Genomic DNA, 18,510 nt, shown 5'->3' on the forward strand with positions numbered 1-18,510 from the left:
GAAAGCGCATGACCCTCCTTGGCATCTGTCAATTTGGATAACAGGGCAGGAAGCTGAAGAAAACAGCCCATTTCTTCCACAGTTCAACACGTATGTGGCTGAGAGTGGTGAGGATTTTTTTTTGTCAGCCAGCAAGAAACAGAGATGTGGTTGAGCTGATTTTTCAAGGGCTGAAGTCTCAAAGGCCTCTTAGAGCATTGCAAACTCTTTTGCAAAATCCAAGGGCTTTGAAAAGCCTTGGATACGATTGCACAAATCTTGGAGCAGCATGTGCCCAAGTCAGTCATTCTGCTGCCTGTGCCACCTGTTTAGATAACCAAGCAGATATCTGCCTGCCTGCCAAGCCCAAGGCTGAAATAAGGGCATAGGCGTCAACGGGAAAAGCTGCAGCCTGGCAGAGGGTGGGACCTCCTGGGAACTGTTCCCTGTCTCTCCCTGTCATACACCTGCACCAAAGGTCTCTGCTGTGACAGAGCTTAGCATGAGGATGAAACCGCCTGTGGAAGAAATATCCCTATGAACTTCATCCTGTCACTCTGGCAGGATCTTGACTTGGGTCTGGGTGTGTTGAGGGGATATCACCCTGCCAGCAGAGTCAGGAATAAGATGGTTTAAGAGTACCTCCTTCATGGTGTTTTTTTCACTAGATTGGCAGCCTCCAATATTACTGAAATACAACTCATGTAGGCACAGGGTGAAATGGTCCTGCTGCAGCTCCTGACCTGTCCCCTGTCCCACTGCTACTAGAGATCAAGACAGGGGTTTAGGAGTCCACTGACTAGGAAAATGACTGATATGCAGAGATTGTAGACTCTGATGGATGTATATTATGATGATCACTGTAGTGCCTGTCAAGTGTTTGGAGATTTTGGCATAAACATTTAAACTATTAGTCTTACAAAGGGATTGAGTTTGGGTGTCTGAAGCCAGAAGTAGAACTTTCTACTGCCTGAAGTAAACACCTGTGTGGTAGGCGAAGGTGGTGGCAGACTTGTGTGCTCAGTGAAAAACTCACTACAAAATGCAGGATATAACTGATCAGTAAGGAGTATTTGGAAAGTTTTCCAGGACAGGCTTCTAGGACTATGGAGAGATTGGGAACTACTGCCTTGACCCTGCCTGGTGGGACATGTTTTCACATGCTGGTTGTGGGTGGCCCTCTGTCCTTTCCAGATCATGTTGAATTTAGCCCTGGTGACACCAGGTCTGGTTCTGGATCCAAGAGACTGAATTTCAGAGAGAATTAAAAATCTTTTCCCCATTTCTATGTCTGTCCCTGACACCAAGAGCTTTAGGGTAGAGTGAAAAATGTGCCTGAATTTTGTGGTGCTCACTGGAGCCAAGATCTAAGTAGGATGCATTCACCCATCATATTCTGCTTTTCTGTCCCAAAACTCCTGTATCTGATGCCTCCAGTCAGAGGCAATGAGTATCCAGTGTCCTACAGAGCATCGTGGTCTTACGTCTGTTCTTCATTTCCAAATCTTGGTCTCTGTTGTTCTACTTATGGGTGGATCACAAAAATAATTACCTAAATGATACAGGCATCAAAACACCATAAGTGATGGTGCACTCCAGAGAATAACAATGATTAGGTCACCCTCCTTGCTTATCTCGGGTTCCCATCCTTAAAATAAGGGCAGAAATGTTTTTGCTTTTAAAAGAGCAGGACGAACTTGTTCATGTTTGAAGTATTAATTGTTGTTGTTATTATTACTCATATGGATGACAGGGAAGCACTTAATGAATTCTGGTTACGTTACAATAGGCTGTGACTGCCCTTGTCATGACTAACACAGCCTGAGTTTACTAGGCTGCCTGTTTATACTAATGCAAACTCCACCACATACTTGTGGTCCATTACCTGCAGATCACCTTGGCCAGGAAGTTCTTATGGTGTTGATCGTTTTGTGCTACACCTCCATCCTTTCAAAAGGCAGTAGCCTTCCTCATCCAAGAGTTTCTCTGCATGTGCCTCCAAACAGGAGCTGCCCAGCGTGTTTCCTTCCTTCCTAGCCCTGGCAGGGACTCTCTGGAACATTTTCTTCCTTTCTCCTTTAAAGAGAAGGAACACAGGCTTCCAGCAGTTGATTTCAGGTGCTTTCCATGGAGTGGATCCTTTCAGCTACTACAGAATTCATAGAATCACAGAATCATTTAGGTTGGAAAAGACTTTTAAGATCATCAGATCAAATGATCAATTATTGTAGAAAACCAAATGTCCTCCAGGTGTACCTTTGCTCAGGACTGAACATAGCTCACCCTGTCTTTTTCCTTCATAGAGAGGGTTGCTGATTATATTTCTAAATAATTTGCTAGAATTGAGCTGATTATGTGGGGTGATCAGTGGGGCGTGTGTAGGTGGGTAAGTAGGGGTGTGTTGCAGTCGGCTGTCAGACAGGAGTGACGCCGTTTCCCCCATTTGCAGCCATCCCATGGGGCAAGAGGAGTGTTATGGAGGAGCTCCCCTGGAGCTCTGCCCAATCTTCCACGGGCTGAGCCACACGCCCCTTTCTGCTTAGGGCCACCTCTTCCTGGCCACTGCTGACCTGTGGCCCAGACCTCTGCCCCCGCAGCCCCACGGTGGCTTTTGGTGTTCACCTCTCCCTCCTCTCAGTGGTGGTTTTTGGTGTTCACCTCTCCCTCCTCCCAGTGGATTTTCACCCAAAGGCCACCTCTGAAAGGTGAGGATGTGCTCTGTTGCGTCAGCCCCTGCGCAGCTCATGATTCAGCAGTTGTACAAGTTTCATACCTGTTAGGGACGTGCCAGAAACCACAAGTGTTCCCAAGCCAGCAACAGCAAAAGGAACTGGGAGTTTCCACTCAGCTGAAGACAACGATGTCTGCAGTAGATTTTCTTACAAACGGGCTTCATTTCATTGCCAAGAGATGAGAGCAGGAAAAGGATGCCAAGGGATGAGAGCAGGAAAACCGGCATCTGGATTTCTAGAGCCCAGAAAGCCTGAGATCTTCAAAAGAACAAGTGACACGTTACTCTGCACTGAAATCTGTTTAAAGGGAACAAAAGTCCTCCTGGAAGCAAGGCCGTGAAACCATTAAGTATTTTAGAAAAATCCCAGGCTGCGAGATCAATTAAAAGGAAACACTCCTGAGGTGCATGGGAGCAAAACGCAAACACGCTCTGCAGGCGTCAGATTGACAATATCATTATCCAAACAAGTGCTGGCAGAGGAGCAGCCACCACGAGCTGCGTGTCCTGGTGCCAGAGCCCGGGCAGAAGGGCTGCCCCGCTGCTGATGGACCGGTGGGTAACCCAAGGAGGGGCATCTCCTGGCATCCCGCAGTGCCTCCTGCCAGCTCTGCCTGCCAGAGAGCCAGGAACGCCTGCCAGCCGTGGCAAGATTGCTTCTCACTTAGCAGAGGCTGGGACACAGCCTTATTAATTTAATTCAGCCGTTGGCTCCAATGAGTGGAGCTGGCAGGCAGAGCTGTGGCAGCAAATGCTCGTGTTGTGAGCGCAGGAAGCCTGGTTTGCTGCCTCCCTCCTCCTCGTGTGCCACCCCCTCTGCTGTGCTGGCATTTCAGGGTCAATGCAGTTTCGGGGTGAGGGGAAAGGGAAGGGATGGAACCAGTGAGGGCCAGCAGTAGAACAGTCAGTCTTGGCTCAGGGGTTGTAGCTGTGCTGCAGCCAAGGTGCGAGGGACTGTGCAGTTGTCTGGAGAGAAGGGAGTAGGGAAGGTGCAGCTGAAGGAGTGGGAGGGGTTGCTGCTGGCTCGGGGCTGTGGGTGATGGCTGAGCCTGGGAGAAGTGGCACCACTGCGAACGGATGGAGAGTGTGGGTGGGGGAGAGAGAGAGAGAGGGTGGCAAAGAACCAAAGCCTGGTCCATCCTGGATCACCACCCTGCATTAAGTTAAAACATCCCAGGCCAAGGCTGATGTCGTTGAACTTGTCAGGCCATTTGTTCTTCTGCTTTTCCCCTCCCAAAGCAACATTTTCTGGCAGCATGTCTTTAACAGTATGTGTTGCAGGCAGAGATGGAGATGCCCTTGAGCTGTGAACTGTTGCAGGCATGGGAATCCTCTCTGAGTAGCCTTGAAGTCATTTTCCCAACATGCCTGGATGGCAAGCGTGTGCCTGGGCCACTTGCCTGTGATCAAACAGGACATTAATGACAGGAGATGCAAATGATTGCTGTGGTGGCTGCTTGAAGATGACTGGGGCAGGCATAGGAGGCTGAGTTCTCATGGAGCTGCTCTGCATTAGGCTGGGCCTGGGTGGGGGCTGGAGTGGGGCTGGGGGGGCCTCAGGCTGTGATGTGCCCTCCTGCATCTGGGAGCGAGGCAACAGCTCAGCTGAGCACAGGGGGCAAAAGGTATGCGCTTGGCTTGAGCAGGACTCAGCTCCCCCTGAGCTTGGTGTGGCATTGAAAAAGTGGCATTTGATAAATTATTTTAAGCATAAGTGGAGGGCAAGAGGGAAGGATTGTGCTCTTAGCACTGCTTGGGCTTTCCTACCAGCTCCTGGGGTGCACAACCAACAGATTACCTCCCTCCTGCCGCGTCCACCTCGCGGTACACTCTGCTGTGTGCTGTGCTTGACAGTAAAGGGTTTCACTGCTTTGGTTGGGCTTCTGCCTGGAAAAAACACATACCTGGCATCCACTCAAGAGCTATTTATAGCAAGAGTTCCTAGAAGAAAGTGTGATAACTTCAGAAAACAAGGAATTGCCAAATAATCCTGTAGAGAGCAGCAAATTAACCCCTGCCACACACCCCGACAGCCCCAAATCCTACTGAGAATTGGTACCAAGGGACTTAATGAAGGAAACACCATCAAGAATCAACGTGGACAGCTTAAGAGTCCTGCACAAAATGCCACGTCACAGGCAACAGCACATGCAAAAGATCACGTGAGCTTTTTGTCCTTCTGACAAATCCTGTGGAAACAAACCCCGAGGACATGAAGACTGGATTCTCCAGTGACAGGGCACAGAGTCTTTGAAGATGCCTTCACCGTGTAAATACTCATTTGTGCTTCAGTCTCTCCCAGTCCTCAAACCTTCTGTGGTTTTGCTGCACATCTTAAAACCCAGGATCTACTGAAGAAGATAATGCCTCTCCACTGTGACCTCTGAAATAGGTACATCTGTTGGACTGGTTGTTCCTATCAGGAAGATGCAATTTTTGCCTGAAATGTAGTTTCCCCATTCATCACTCAGAGACAGCAGATGTTCTTCTCGCTTTGTCAGGAGCTGGTGGGCAGAGGTCTGCAGGGAAACCAAGACTTTAGTTTTCACTCTGCCTGGCTGGCTGCTGCAACAGGTGACCTTGACCCTTCCTGGGCTAAGGGAGTTCAGTGTATAATACATAAAAAGTTCAGTTCAGTGTAAATACATAAAAACAATAACAAAAACCCAAACCAGCCATTACCTAACTTCTACATGGAGCAGAGTTCCTGTCTGGCATATCACACATAGAATACTGCCTCCAGCTCACTACTTTTCTGTAAACACCATTTATGTTGTGTGTTTATAACAATCCTTACGCTCCATGAAGTTCTGTGATACCTTCACTTGTTCCACCCTCTGGACTAGTTGTAACAGGCACTAAATTATGAGTGTTTTGTTGCTTGCTTATTTTATACACCCGCAATTTCCTGGTTTCTATGTCCAGAGAGGTTTTGTAGTCTTTAATTTAATATTATTCATAGATTTTATTAAGTATTACTTAACTTTATAAAGCACCTTAATGGGCAGTGTCTTTTTAATTATATATGGCAAAACCTCCAGAAACAAAGCAAAATTGACCCAATTTGTTATAGCTGGTTTACGAAGAGCCCTTGAGGTGACTGAGCATTGCTTTCCCTTTTTGTTGTACTTCACACGTTTCCCAACTCCTGTCAATCCAGATCACATCTCACTTCTCTTTCCTGAAGCAACCTCTGCATGCAGTGCAGCTGCCCCTTCTCCCTCCAGTGTTGGGCCAAAACCCAACATCTTGCCAGTTATTTTAGGTAGGAGGAAGAAGACTGGTGTAGTCTCGTGGAGTTTTCTTTTCCTGCTGCTTACTGGAAATGTGTAAAATGCTGTTTTTCTGAACACTGCAGTGTACTGAGATTTGCTGCGCTCGTAGATCCAAATGTTGTGCACGCAGTGCCTGACCCCAGACTGATGCCCCTGCGCTCTTCTCAAGGCTATGGACCTGCTCCTTGCTCTCACTGCTGTCTTCATTCTACACTTTTCTTTGTATCTGCCATGCAAAGCTGCAAAATAAGAGAGAAATTCCTCTCTGCCAGAAACCTGGACCCGATGCAGCAGTGTGTGCCTGTGTTCCAGCTGGGGGCTGTTGTTGTCACAGCACCATCTCATCATAAAGTTCAACCATTTCCTACAATTATCTTAAAAAAAAAACCCCTTTCCATCCTGTTGAACTTGCTGTGCTATTGTGGAAATGACCAAGAAGCATTTCCTACAGCTCTGTGCTGGCTAACCGACTCTGTATGAGTTAATATAGCTGTGTTACGCAGCAAAAGCTGCCAGAAGCCCGGAGATAATCCGTGCCCTTTTCGAGGTAGCCATCAAACGCTGTCTGGCGCATGGGTGACATGTGAGATGCTGCTCTGGTTTCTGGAGCTGGAATCCGTTTGGGTATCAGCTCCACCACAGCCCGGACGCAGCGTTAATTAAAGAGAAGGGCCCCGCTCCAGGCCCCCACAGACGAGCATCCACATGGCAACCGTGAGCCTTGTCGGCAGCAAGAGAGTAAGGAATTAATTGGCAGGGTTAATCTTCCTGTCAGGGTTGGAAATGAATTGTTAATTTGTTTGGATGAGTGTAAAGTCCTCTGGAGCGATGGCAGGTGGGGAGCACATGAGGAGAAGCCTGTGGAGCTGCCCTGCATGGGGACCTTGCTGTCTAACACCTCCCGCGCACAGGCCGCTCGCAGCTTTTGCCCCCGATGTGCGAAACTCGGGCGGGGGGTGGGAGGAGCAGGTCGAGCTGCTCGTGTCCCCCCAGGTGACAGCTCTTCTGCTCCGGGCTGTGAGGTGGGAGAGGGACCAGCTGCAGCCTGGGGGGCCCGTTGTGTTATGGCTTTTCTTTCTGATCCCCCTCCCTTGTGCTGAGCAGATGTGGTGGGTGCGCCACAGATACCGGCTCGGCCCAGCCGGCTCTAGCATCTCAGAGGGAGGGAGGGAGGGAGGGAGGTGCTCAGACCAAAATGCTGCTGCTGGGGCGAGTGGTACCAGCCCTGCACACAGCATACAAAACTTGATAGGTCTGTATGGACATGAAACCCTCTCAGGCACCTTCCTCCTCCCAGGACACCTCAGGATGAGAATCTGTCAGATCAGTTAATGCTTTTCCCTTTCTGCTCTCATTTTACACTCAGGACAGCAGAGTATTTCCATTCTAGTATCTTTCTAATCTGTTAAGGCTAATGCATTGGTCATATCGCATTAAGATGTGGGAGAAAAGCACTTCAGGGCTGGAATTATATAAATGAAAATGTAACTTTTTGTCACTTGTGGTCTCTTTTGTGCATTGATTAATCTAATTAGTTCAGCAGCAAGAATCACTTTCTCCTCATGGTGTGGTCTGATATCTTGTGACTGACACAACATGATTCTAGATCTGATATCGGATAGGACTGGCCTGTACAGAAACCTGGGATCTTGCTGGGTGTGCAAGAATCCTGTTTAAGACCTTGCAGTCAAAATACTACCCTGGTGCCCATGCTCTGGTTGTCACCATCAGCTCTTATAATTCCTCTTTCATTTTCTCTGGAGCAGGGCTGAGGAAAGTATCTGAGGGTATGCTCCTCATTTTTGGAAAGCCTTTGTGTGTGTGTATAAATATCACTTAACTGGGTACTGAAATGCAGGTACAGTCACCTCCTGTTGTTTGAGACAGTCAGTGGCAAGCGACCTCCCTCTGTGTCCCACGCCTGGGCTGATGGGGAGGCTGATGCTCTTCCAAGGTGCTGTAAAATAATGAGCTTTTCAGAGCCAAAAACTCTTGGCTGGCTTCAGCCTACGTATCTGCATCCTGTCTGCACATGTAGTGTCACTGTGTCTGACACCAAGTCCTGCCAGTGAGAGGAGCTGGGGGCGTGTGGTTGTTTTTGGTGTTGAGGTTAAATCCCCTCCTGGAGGAGCACTCGCTGCTGTCTGTGTCCTCTGCCCAATGCCAGCTGCTCCTCCTCTCCACACCTACCCAGTTTCTCCACTCATCCAGCTTCCATCCCACACCAATGACTCCCTGCCATTTTTACCTCTTCTTCTATTCAACAAGACTGGAAATGTCATTCTGCTGCTCTCCCCATCTGTGTGAGCCTGCAGAGACTTCCATCTGTGTCTTATGCTACCAGTGAAGTATCAGTGAGCAGTTTTGCTGGGGGTGGGGGGGAGAGAGCCTGGCAAGCATGTCTGCAGAGGTCTAGGACACTGAACAGAGCTAGAAGCAAAGCAGAAGGGCTGGTCTGGTGTTTGTGTGATGGTTTTTGTTAGGCTGTTGCACTTGCTGAGTGCTAAGTAAAAATATGCCGGACATGATACTGCTTAGGTATCTTTAACCTGACCACAGTCACTTGTTATCTGAAGCCACAAATAATAAGAAGAAACTTTGCCATCAATTGACAGAGCAAATACCTTGTGCATTTGTATAAAAATGTTTTGGGCTTTTCTGTGTATCCTTCAGATTATTTGAGGCAATGTATTTGTAGGTGTCTGTCAAGCAGACGCTTGCTCCTGTTTTCACCTTGCATTCCATGTTCTCCTCACCCTACAGGCAGCCAGATGGTTGAATATAAGCCAAAACTAAGAAGGATTTCCTCTTTTCTTTCGAAGGGATGGGTGCTCAGAGATTTATCAGTAATACAGTTGTACTTAATCAGCTAGAGTCTGTCCTGTGTAAGTAAGGCTGCCCACGGCGTGTTGCTGGCATAAGCAGCTACTCTAGTGAGGTCCCACTCGACTGGCCATTTTGCACTCCACATAGATTGTGCTTTATGCTTTTTTCCCTTATCGTTATTGTCAGTTGTCCTAAAATGCCAATAATGCAGCCATGTTCTAGTACAGCTTTTGTGTACTATCATTTCCTATGAACTGTTTAGACATTATGACCACCACATGATTTGGAACAAGACTGTCGCCCTGTCTGTGGCACATAGAAAATTTTAATATTAAAAAGAGAATGACTGGGTTCCTCATAGACCTAATTAGTGCTTTAGAGCATCTACTTTGTGCAGTAGCCTGCACTACCCGTATTGATGTTAATGTATTATATAATCAGCTTTAGAAACTGCAGCAGTCTGAAAGCCAGTTTCTATGTGCCTGTGCTACTTCATTAACCTAAAGAGAGTACCAGAAATCAGGGCAGTTTTTCTAGAGAGTTGGCATTTCTGCTGTGGGGGGTAGTAGAGCAATTGATTATCTTCAACCTTGCCTGCAAAATGTCCAAACAATTCTTTACTGATATATATAGCAGAGATTTTACAAAATGAGGTAGCTGTTCCCTCGTGCTGTTCAGATTGGGTGATGAAGTAATGGAATGTGCTATTTTGGTAGTTTGGAGCGTGCCCCAGGAGCTGATTAAATGATCTTTCTTACTCTGGATGTGAATTGTGTGTTTCCATGTGAACATCAGAAGTATCAGAGCTGCAAACACAAGCCTGCAGCACCAGCTCTGTACCTGTGTGGCAGAGCACGTGGTTCACTGCCTGTCAGAACACTGAACATACACGGTTACCAGAAATAGACCCCTACAAACTTAATGGTGGATGAAGTGGAATTAGTCCTGTGAACGTAGTGGTATTTTAGGATCATTTTGTAAGAGACTTTTTAGAAATTTAAGACCAGAAGTTGAGGTTTTGCATTTTCCCTTTTATGAGTCATGACCCTTTTTGCCAGTTCCAGCACTTGAACACGATTCCCAACAGCATCTTCACCTGGATCTTCCAAGGAGAGCTTTGCTGCCTTCCCTCAAACACAGAAACAGCAAGAAGAAACCAGCTGCTTTGTTTGCTCCTCAGATCTTCAGGAGGCAGGACCCTGACAGAGATTCCATCATCTCCTTTACAGCTGAGGTGAGGTAAGTAGTAGACAGAATTTGTTGTGGTTCCCTGGGGTAGCAGGTTCTGTTGTTCTGATGTATTTGGATCAATGAGCTACAGAGTAAAGAATCTTGTCTAAGGGAAACACAATAAAATACCCTGTAAGATTAATAAAGGAGATGAGGAATCCAATTAGGGCACAGATCCTGCCACTTCAAATCATTCTGGGGAGGATCCCCACAGTTAAGTCCTGGGTATTACCTAGCTAGAGGTGGGAGCAGGCCATGGTTGATCAATTTGTTCCAGGTCCTGGTATGGATAGTTCAGGGAACTAAAGCAATGACAGATGAATGCAAAGTTCAAAGATCAGAAAAGAATTAGGAAATCTGTATGTATTGCAAGTTGGTAGAATACAGGAATTTCTTAACATCACATACCTTTGTCTTGGAGACACCAAAACAGAGATCACAGCACCGTGTAGGTTTTACACTTTTATTAACAAAGAACCCATAGGGCTCACTCATTAGTACAAAATACAATCATGTTCCTGTGTGTTAAACAGCATGGTTGGGTTTTTTATTTTTTTTTTTATTTTTTATTTTGTCTCTTTTAAACTGTTTCACAGTTATCAAAACAAAGCCCCTGCATATTGAACTTAGTATTGTGCAAATAGTGATTATTTTAAGGATCAATTTCTGCACTAAGCCACGTGTCAGAGAGCAGAATTTAATCTCATTTTCAGCCCTCCTTTGAAGGGCCACGTGTGCTTCCAAAGAAACACATTCTAGTTGTCTTTTTTGCAGCAAACAATCTAAGGCCACAGTTTATCTGCAAATAATAATAGTAAAAAAAAAAACTCCTCAAGGATTTTAGGAAAAAGAAAAGCACATCTTTACCCTTCATGCTCTTGTTTGCTTGACCATGCTTATACCAGGTAGTACACATCACCTATATCGGGTGCTCAGTCCCAAAAAAGCACCTAAATGTTCTTTAAACTAGTATTTTGAATTTTTTAACATGCAAGTTAATACACAGCCACATTACTTTTCAAGTAACTATAATGGTCTGTTTATGGAAAAAAATGCCTGTTCCCTTTCCAGGTGATGTGAACAAAAATCCTGCATTGATTGTACAGGCAACGCCATCACTTAAATAAAAGGCATGAGAGCTACATCTTGAGACTTAAGATAAATACTATTTTTTCAGAATGTCCTTTCTGGAACATGCACTCTAATTTTGGTTAAAGCTGCATTTGCTATAGAAGTTGCAAATGGAAAAAAAAAAAAAAATAACTGCAGTTTGGTAAGATGAATCTCAATCAGTATGACTTTTACACTGATGTAAAAGTGACTTGAGGTGAAGTGCTGGAAATGAGACAATGTAAGGAAGTCATACTACAAGACTAAAAATATATATCCGTGTGTGCCTGTAGAAAAAATCCCTGCTTCTGAAATGATGACAAATCTCATAAAAAACCATTTCAACTTTTTTTAAACTGCAGCTACTGATGAAATGAAGGAAACTGTTACTGTTCTTGAAGTTATCCAAAAGTACAATGTTTTACCACATGAAGCACCGGGTTTTGAACCCAAACCCTTCTGTAAGACATATGGAGAAGTTCTTGTAGTTCAAAATCCCCTGTAGTTTAGAGACTCGACTGTAAACGTGCATATTCAGAACGCTGTGTTTCTGCTCCTTTAAGTGATGGTGGCTTACTTATTCCAGCTGATGCTTGGCAGGAAGCAAACATTCTACTTTAAAGGAAGGCAGCAGAAGGGCCAAGTAAAATGCTGTGCCTTCACTCTTAGCAGCAACAAACTCTCACTGTTCTAATGACCTGAGGAAGAAAACATTAAAATATTGCACCAAAACAAAATTAAACAGCAAAAACAAACAAGGGAAACAGACAAAAACCAGTGTGGATAGCAGATGACCAGTGCAGCCCCTGACAATAGATCTCTAGACAAAAATGCAAGAGCAATGAAAAGCTTTGTGCCGTTATTAGAGGGTTTTGTTCCCCTGACGTCTGCTTTCACTTCAGTTAGAAGCTAGGCCTATTCTGGCTCTATTTAAACCTCTCCCTACGCCTCCTATCTCACTGACTAACCACAGAAACCACTTAGGGTCCCTAGAACCTTAAAGTATACTGGAGCTTTAACAAGACTTTTTATTTTTGGTCTCAGATCTGACTGTAAGTAAATATCCAAAACAGAGGTAGGCTTATAAAGGCTTCTGAATAAATAAGTATTGTCCATTTTACTAAGGATACCTGCTGTTGGCAAAAGGATTCTCCCTCGCCACGCTACCCATAGGCTTAAGATGCAGAAAAAGAACTCACAGTAGAAGAGGCTAGAATAATTCCCTTAAGAAATCCCTTGAAAGAAAGCATAGTGCATAAGCTCTTATCAAAGTTCCACTCTTGTACATCCGTGTGTCTTTCACTCAGTAAATGGCTGCCTTCATCACGTTGCGCAAGAGCCGCTCTCACCCGTGACGTCTTTAGGATCATTATGCCTGATGAAATAGTACCACTTGGCAGTCGTTGGAAGGGCAGGTTCTCATGAAACACAAAGTTAAGCTCGAGAGAAGGCTTCACTCCACATTTTAAGTAGTGTTCCTTTCTTGGGCCCCAACAGTGCAAAACCGAAGCCCCCTGAACAGTGGAATCTTGGAAATGTTTTCTTGCTCCACATTCTCTTCTGCTATGCAAGTTTGATGACCAAAATTCTCAACATCAACATGATTATGTAAATTCTTCTGGAGTGTTCCAAACAAAATATAATTATTCTTTCTCTTCAGAAGATCCTTACATCTCCTCCTTGTACTTTTATGTAGTATATCCACTTTTTAGAAAGCACTCAGCGTTTCCAGGTGATTCTCAAGTGTCCCAAGCATTGCTGCTCACATGATATCCTCTGTGCAGACTAATCCAGCAGATTCTCTTCCATCACCCAACATGCTCGTACCTCCCCCCTCCATTTTCCTTGACCTTTCTTGCACACAAACTGAAGTTTTGAAAAAGAAAACTGGTTCCTTTTCAGCTGCACTATCAGCTTAAGCAGCAGAAAGATTAAGACATTCATCACAACGATCCCATCACAAATCCTCTTCAGAGCATGAATGAAACGGGCTGCGTTTCTTCTACATCAGTTGGATGTGGATCAATCTGCAAGAAGAAAGGCAACAATTACTGCCTGTAATTTTTGCAGTTCTGCATACAAGGTTGTTTTTTTTTGCCATCTGACAATAGAAACACCACCTGCTGTTTATTTTTTTTACCTCTGAATAAAGAGGTGGAGGCTGAAACCGGAACTCTTGTATGTAAGCAAAGACAGGACAACACAATTGTTCCTCACAGTCAATTGGTGGTGGATAAGCAGGAACATGTCTGGAGAACTCTTCCTCAGACACTACATCAGCATAATTTGGTGGTGCTGAAACACAAGAGATGCTACTGTCAAATTTCAAATGATTCACTCACAGCAAGACAACAATGCTTCACAGCATCCGAGACCACAGAGACTTTACTCATTAAACACTGTACTACTGCCAAATTGCATGAAGTGCACTGTACTCATAAATACTCAACTAGAATGGTGGTTTTAATAAGCTGAGGTGATGCAGCAAGAACACTACAGATACTTTTAGGGCTACTCCAGCAGCAAACCTGTGTTGTATCAAGATATATAACTTTCAGGTGTCTACCCCCAAAGTAGAACTCCCACTCTCACAAGTTATCTCAAGATTCACCTGAAAGCAGTTATAGATAGGGATAAAAAAAAGACTGGAGTTAGGGTATCCTTGCCAGTCCTTTTGGATCTTGACTTAGATGGATGTGCCTGGCTTCTCATGAGTCACACTTTAATGGCCTACATCCCTAGTAGTGCCCTTAACCCAGCACTACAACCCCTCTGTTGTAGACAGTACTGTGCTGCATTAGAAAGATTCAATATGTGTTACCTTCAGGGTGTTCTGGCATGGTCAGTGCCAGCCAACTCATATCCATACTGAACTGGCTGGTAATGCTGGAGTTTCTGCTTGAAAATCCAATACATGGAATAGTGCCAATCACCAGAGGCATTTCAATCATCAATTTCTTAGCACCAGGAATATGGATATACACCTATGTGGCAATCCCCAAATAAAAGAGAAAACATCATGAGACCCTACTGAGCTGCTGCTCCTGGAAACTGCCCTCCTCCCTAATCTGCAGTTTGTTTTAACAATTAGAAGTATTCTCATCTCAGATATGTCTAGCTCATACTCTGGCAGCTGTCCTTATTTTCTGGCAACTTCATTTGTACCTCGTCTCTAGATGACGTTATGAAGATACAAAACAGAAATAATTATGCATTTGACTTTCAGTCCCATCTTCCCATTTTGAAAAGAATCACCAGGGAAACCCATTCAGCTTGAACTGCTTTCCCCTAATAACCTCTGCAGGTCTAAAACTAAGTTGCTTCTTCCTCAGAAATGTTTTCCCATCTTCCTCATTATTCCCATCTTTCCTTTTCAGAATCTCTTCATCATCTTCAGTACCTCACCTCTACAGTATACAATATTTATATTTTGTTGTTGCCAAATTCAGAATCTAATAGCTGCTCAGCAGAGAAAATTCTTCTGTTCCCAACTCAATCTACTATTCAAGAGTAATTAGTAATAAATTCATTTGTAATAAAAATCCATACTTACAGCTAACGAATATTCTACTCTAATAATACAGCAGTCAAGTATAGAGGGGGATACAGGTGGGATTTTCAGAGTTTTCCCATTCCAGGTATCTGTACTCCCAGAGGCAATGTGGTTTCCTCGAACATTGGCAACCATCTGACGGAAGGTTTTTGTCTTCCCACTGGCCAGGTAAGTCTGTGTTTGGAAAATGGCAGCTTTTGGAACAATCAAACGAGAGGAGCAGTTCTCAATTTCTGCATAGATTGGTATGGCTTCCCCTGGAAGACAGAAGAAGTTCAGGGAATAATTTGTATCTACCAGCTTTCCTCTGGGAGTACCAAAGCGAGTTATACAGCACGTACATCATCTGCAATGTTGTGAGAATAATACTTGTTAGTTTCCTCAAGCTAGCTGGCTTTTATTTTTGCAGTGGTATCCAGGCAGAGTTACAGCCACCTACTGCATTTTTACATATAAACAATGATGCATTTCGAAACATTAAGCATAATATGAATAAGCTATAAAAGCTTTACTTGCAAATTATGTGCCAATGTGCTTTTTATATACTGCTAACTGAATTTCAGAATGTTTTATTCCCTTAATGTATCCATGTTACCAAGGTGGCAGTGAAGCTGCTAAAGCTCATTCTTACACAAGGGTAAACTTACACAGAAACAGGACATAAAAGCCAGGTTACATCCCCAATTAAGTATATTTTCCCAAATAAAAGCACTTTGTTGTTCTTTACACTCAAATGGACATGGCTTTCTGTGAGATTACTGACGAATAGGACTTCCTTGCAATTTATATTCCCAAAGTTGGGAGTAAGGGGAAAGGCAAGATGATTATTGTTAAAGTTTGTTCATGTAGCTCTCCATTTATTTCCTACTAAACAGAACTAGTCTTTCAACTAGTGTTGACTTTGCAGAGACAAAAAAAACCCACTTTATCAGAAGTTTAATATTGACATTTTGAAGATAACTCTTACCATTACAGTATCCCTTCCTCTCAATTTTGGCACTGAGAGACACTGGCCCAGAGGTGAAAAACCAACAGCCAACCATCTTCTCCTGACTTCTTAGAACAGGTGTCTGTAAAATATGGAGTGTTTTTCATTTTAAAGCACAAAGCTATCAATCACTTGCAGTTTAACATTGTGCATGAAGTCACTGCCATCTAGCTCTACGATCCACTTGGTCTGAGTCACATTTCTCAACACACCTAGAGTTCTGCCACCATGTGAAAGGGAACCAAGGTTGGGCTGTCTGAACAAACAGCTGCTTGGAAATCCCAGCCTGCATTTAGGACCCTATCAACTAGGTAGCACTGAGACCAACGTGCACCTGAACATCATCTGTCTGTAAAAGGACTGATGCAGCAAATTTTACAGGCATGACTTTTGAAAGGTCTGCTGGAGTGCTGCAGTATTCATGCCTGTATTCCTCAGCACAGGAGAATGCAGAATTAATTTCATCTGCAAGCAACTAAGAGTTAAGCAGGTGAACTGCTTTTACCTCTGTACCCTGTGTAAGGAAGGGCAAATGTATACACACTGGGCTATGGTGATGCAGCTCTGTAACTTGGAAGCCACACAACCTCCCAAAAAAATTAGGTTAATGACAAAAAAAAGTTTTAATTCTTCAAGGAGAACTGTCACATCACATGACATTTACACTGTCTGTAAAATCTTCATTAGGGTCAACTTAGAACAGTGAAGGGTCCAAGCCAGGATTCACACTACTTAAAATCATTTACTAAGCACTAGTGCCCAGTCAATATAATTACAAAGTCTGAAATTTGTCTTGTTTTGCACTTTTTTTTGGTGGTAGCTTTGGAATCCATTCAGACAGTCACTGCCTACTTTATTGCTAGTCTATGGTCTGCTCCATCCTTGCAGTATCTGGATCTGGTGCCTCCACACTCCTAACGTACATCGCTGAACAGAAAGACTGCATTCTGCTTGCAGATGTCACTGCCAAACCCTAAGTTCTCTCCAGAAAGATTAAAGCATCTAAAGAGATAAAAAAAATAACAAACCACTGTTCAAAACATCTCTTAGCTATATTCACATCATGGTGAAATGTTAAAATTATCCCAGCATTTTAAATAAAATAGAAATTACTCATTCATATTTAAATGAATAACCATTTAGATCCAGTTGCTATCATGAAAGTGCAAGGTATAATTTTATATTATTTTCATAATATGGGTTGAGATAAAAGAATCCAGCTCATTAGCTTCCATCTTGCCTATTTTCTCATTACTTAATGCTTGATCTTTCTTATTACTCTACAGTATTTCTAGGGCTTATTAGAAACTCAATGCTTTAATGTGGCCAAATCTGTCATAAGGAAATAACTGAAAAGATCTCTGAAGCAGCTGCACACACACACTTAATGTTAGAAAACGACGTGCAGAATGGAAGGATACATAACATAATGGCCAGAGCATAAATGACAGCCTGGGCATGATTAATGCTCTTCTCTAATTACTGTTCCTCAACCTACTATTATTGTAGAGTTTAGGACACTGCAGCCCTGTGAATGTAGTTGCTCTGGTAAGAGTAACTACTTTAGGCTTGTGCATTATTATTATTAAGCCTTATTTATGCATCTGAAGCCTGCATAACTTTTTGGCACGAGCATCTCTGCCAGCAGGGATGTAATCAGTGGTGTTAAAATAAAAAAGCCACTGTTTGCTATTCACACAACCTAAGATCATCTATTTATAGAGAAAAGCTCAGGGAGCTTATATGCTTTCAGAAGTCAGAAAATGACACTCCAGAATAACATGGGAATGGTTATGGCTGGATGTGAATGCGTGTTGGAAATCATTTTCTTTTTTTTTGGCAGCTGGCTTTTGTGGGTGGGGGAGGAGGAGAAGGAGGAGGAGGAGGAGTGGAAGAAGCTTTTACCAATAAAGCTGGTGAGCTGACATCGATATGGCTAATGACCTGGAGCTCTGTCTGGACACTTTGCTCGGGTGCTGCAGGCCTCTCCAGAGTTGCTTTCACATAGTACTGGATGCTGCCATACTTCCCAGTAAAAGAGGTCACCAGAGGCCTGAAAGGAGCAGACATAAGAGTATTACCTTAAATTTTTAACTCAGTTCCAAACATGAGCACTTCCTGTGTCCAGAAGTGTTTCCTCATTTACAGCTTGTACTTTTAGTACTTTTAGTGTCCTTGGGGACACTGCAGCAAACGTGGCACCTCTGCGTGGTGGTGGGGACAAGCACATAAAGCTGAGTTATCCATCCAGTATTAAAAACCAAAACAAACAACCCAACCCAAATTACATTCATGTTCCACAACGAGCACTGTCCAGCACAATCCCTTCAAGCTGGATTATTCAACTTACTCTTGAGGGAGTTGAAAGCTGAACGGAAACTCATGTCTTCCATCTAGAAGAATTAAGCTTTCCTCACCTGCAGGATGAAAACGAATCCTATGTTTAAGTTACTCCATAAATAGAAGAACAAAGCAGACACTTTAATATGTTATTTATGTATAAAACCGCCCAGATGCAAGGGACGAGGAGAAGTTTTTATTGATCCCAGTGGGTTCTGGATTAGAGCCCATGCTTTATTTATGCTCTGATGTGATTTCAATGAAAAAAAAAATCAAGGAAACAGGGAGACCTTGAGTTTCAGTTCAGGCCTCTGGCCAATTTCTAATCCAAAATGGCTTCTGGAAAACATACAGCAAGTTTCTTTTCCTTTTCAGCAGGACAGTAATCCATCTACGCTTTCAAATGGCCATTAAACTAACTTTTGTGCCAGAGAGCTGCAGTTTGTGGTGTTATGAAATACCATGAATGTATTCATAG

At 43.8% G+C, this 18,510-nt stretch overlaps 1 protein-coding gene across 1 annotated transcript; it reads right to left on the minus strand.

Moving 5' to 3' along the window:
* Positions 1 to 12,857: 12,857 nt before the first annotated feature.
* Positions 12,858 to 18,129, minus strand: ARRDC4 (arrestin domain containing 4; the record flags this gene model as incomplete). Its single annotated transcript, XM_008938731.1, has 7 exons — positions 12,858 to 13,178; positions 13,292 to 13,446; positions 13,973 to 14,135; positions 14,705 to 14,961; positions 15,672 to 15,774; positions 17,598 to 17,745; positions 18,043 to 18,129. Coding segments are annotated over 7 exons (970 nt in total), but the record flags the coding sequence as incomplete, so codon positions are not given.
* Positions 18,130 to 18,510: the final 381 nt, after the last annotated feature.

This window comes from Merops nubicus, unplaced genomic scaffold (assembly GCF_000691845.1).
Source record: "Merops nubicus isolate BGI_N331 unplaced genomic scaffold, ASM69184v1 scaffold11014, whole genome shotgun sequence".
NCBI classification, from domain to species: domain Eukaryota; kingdom Metazoa; phylum Chordata; class Aves; order Coraciiformes; family Meropidae; genus Merops; species Merops nubicus.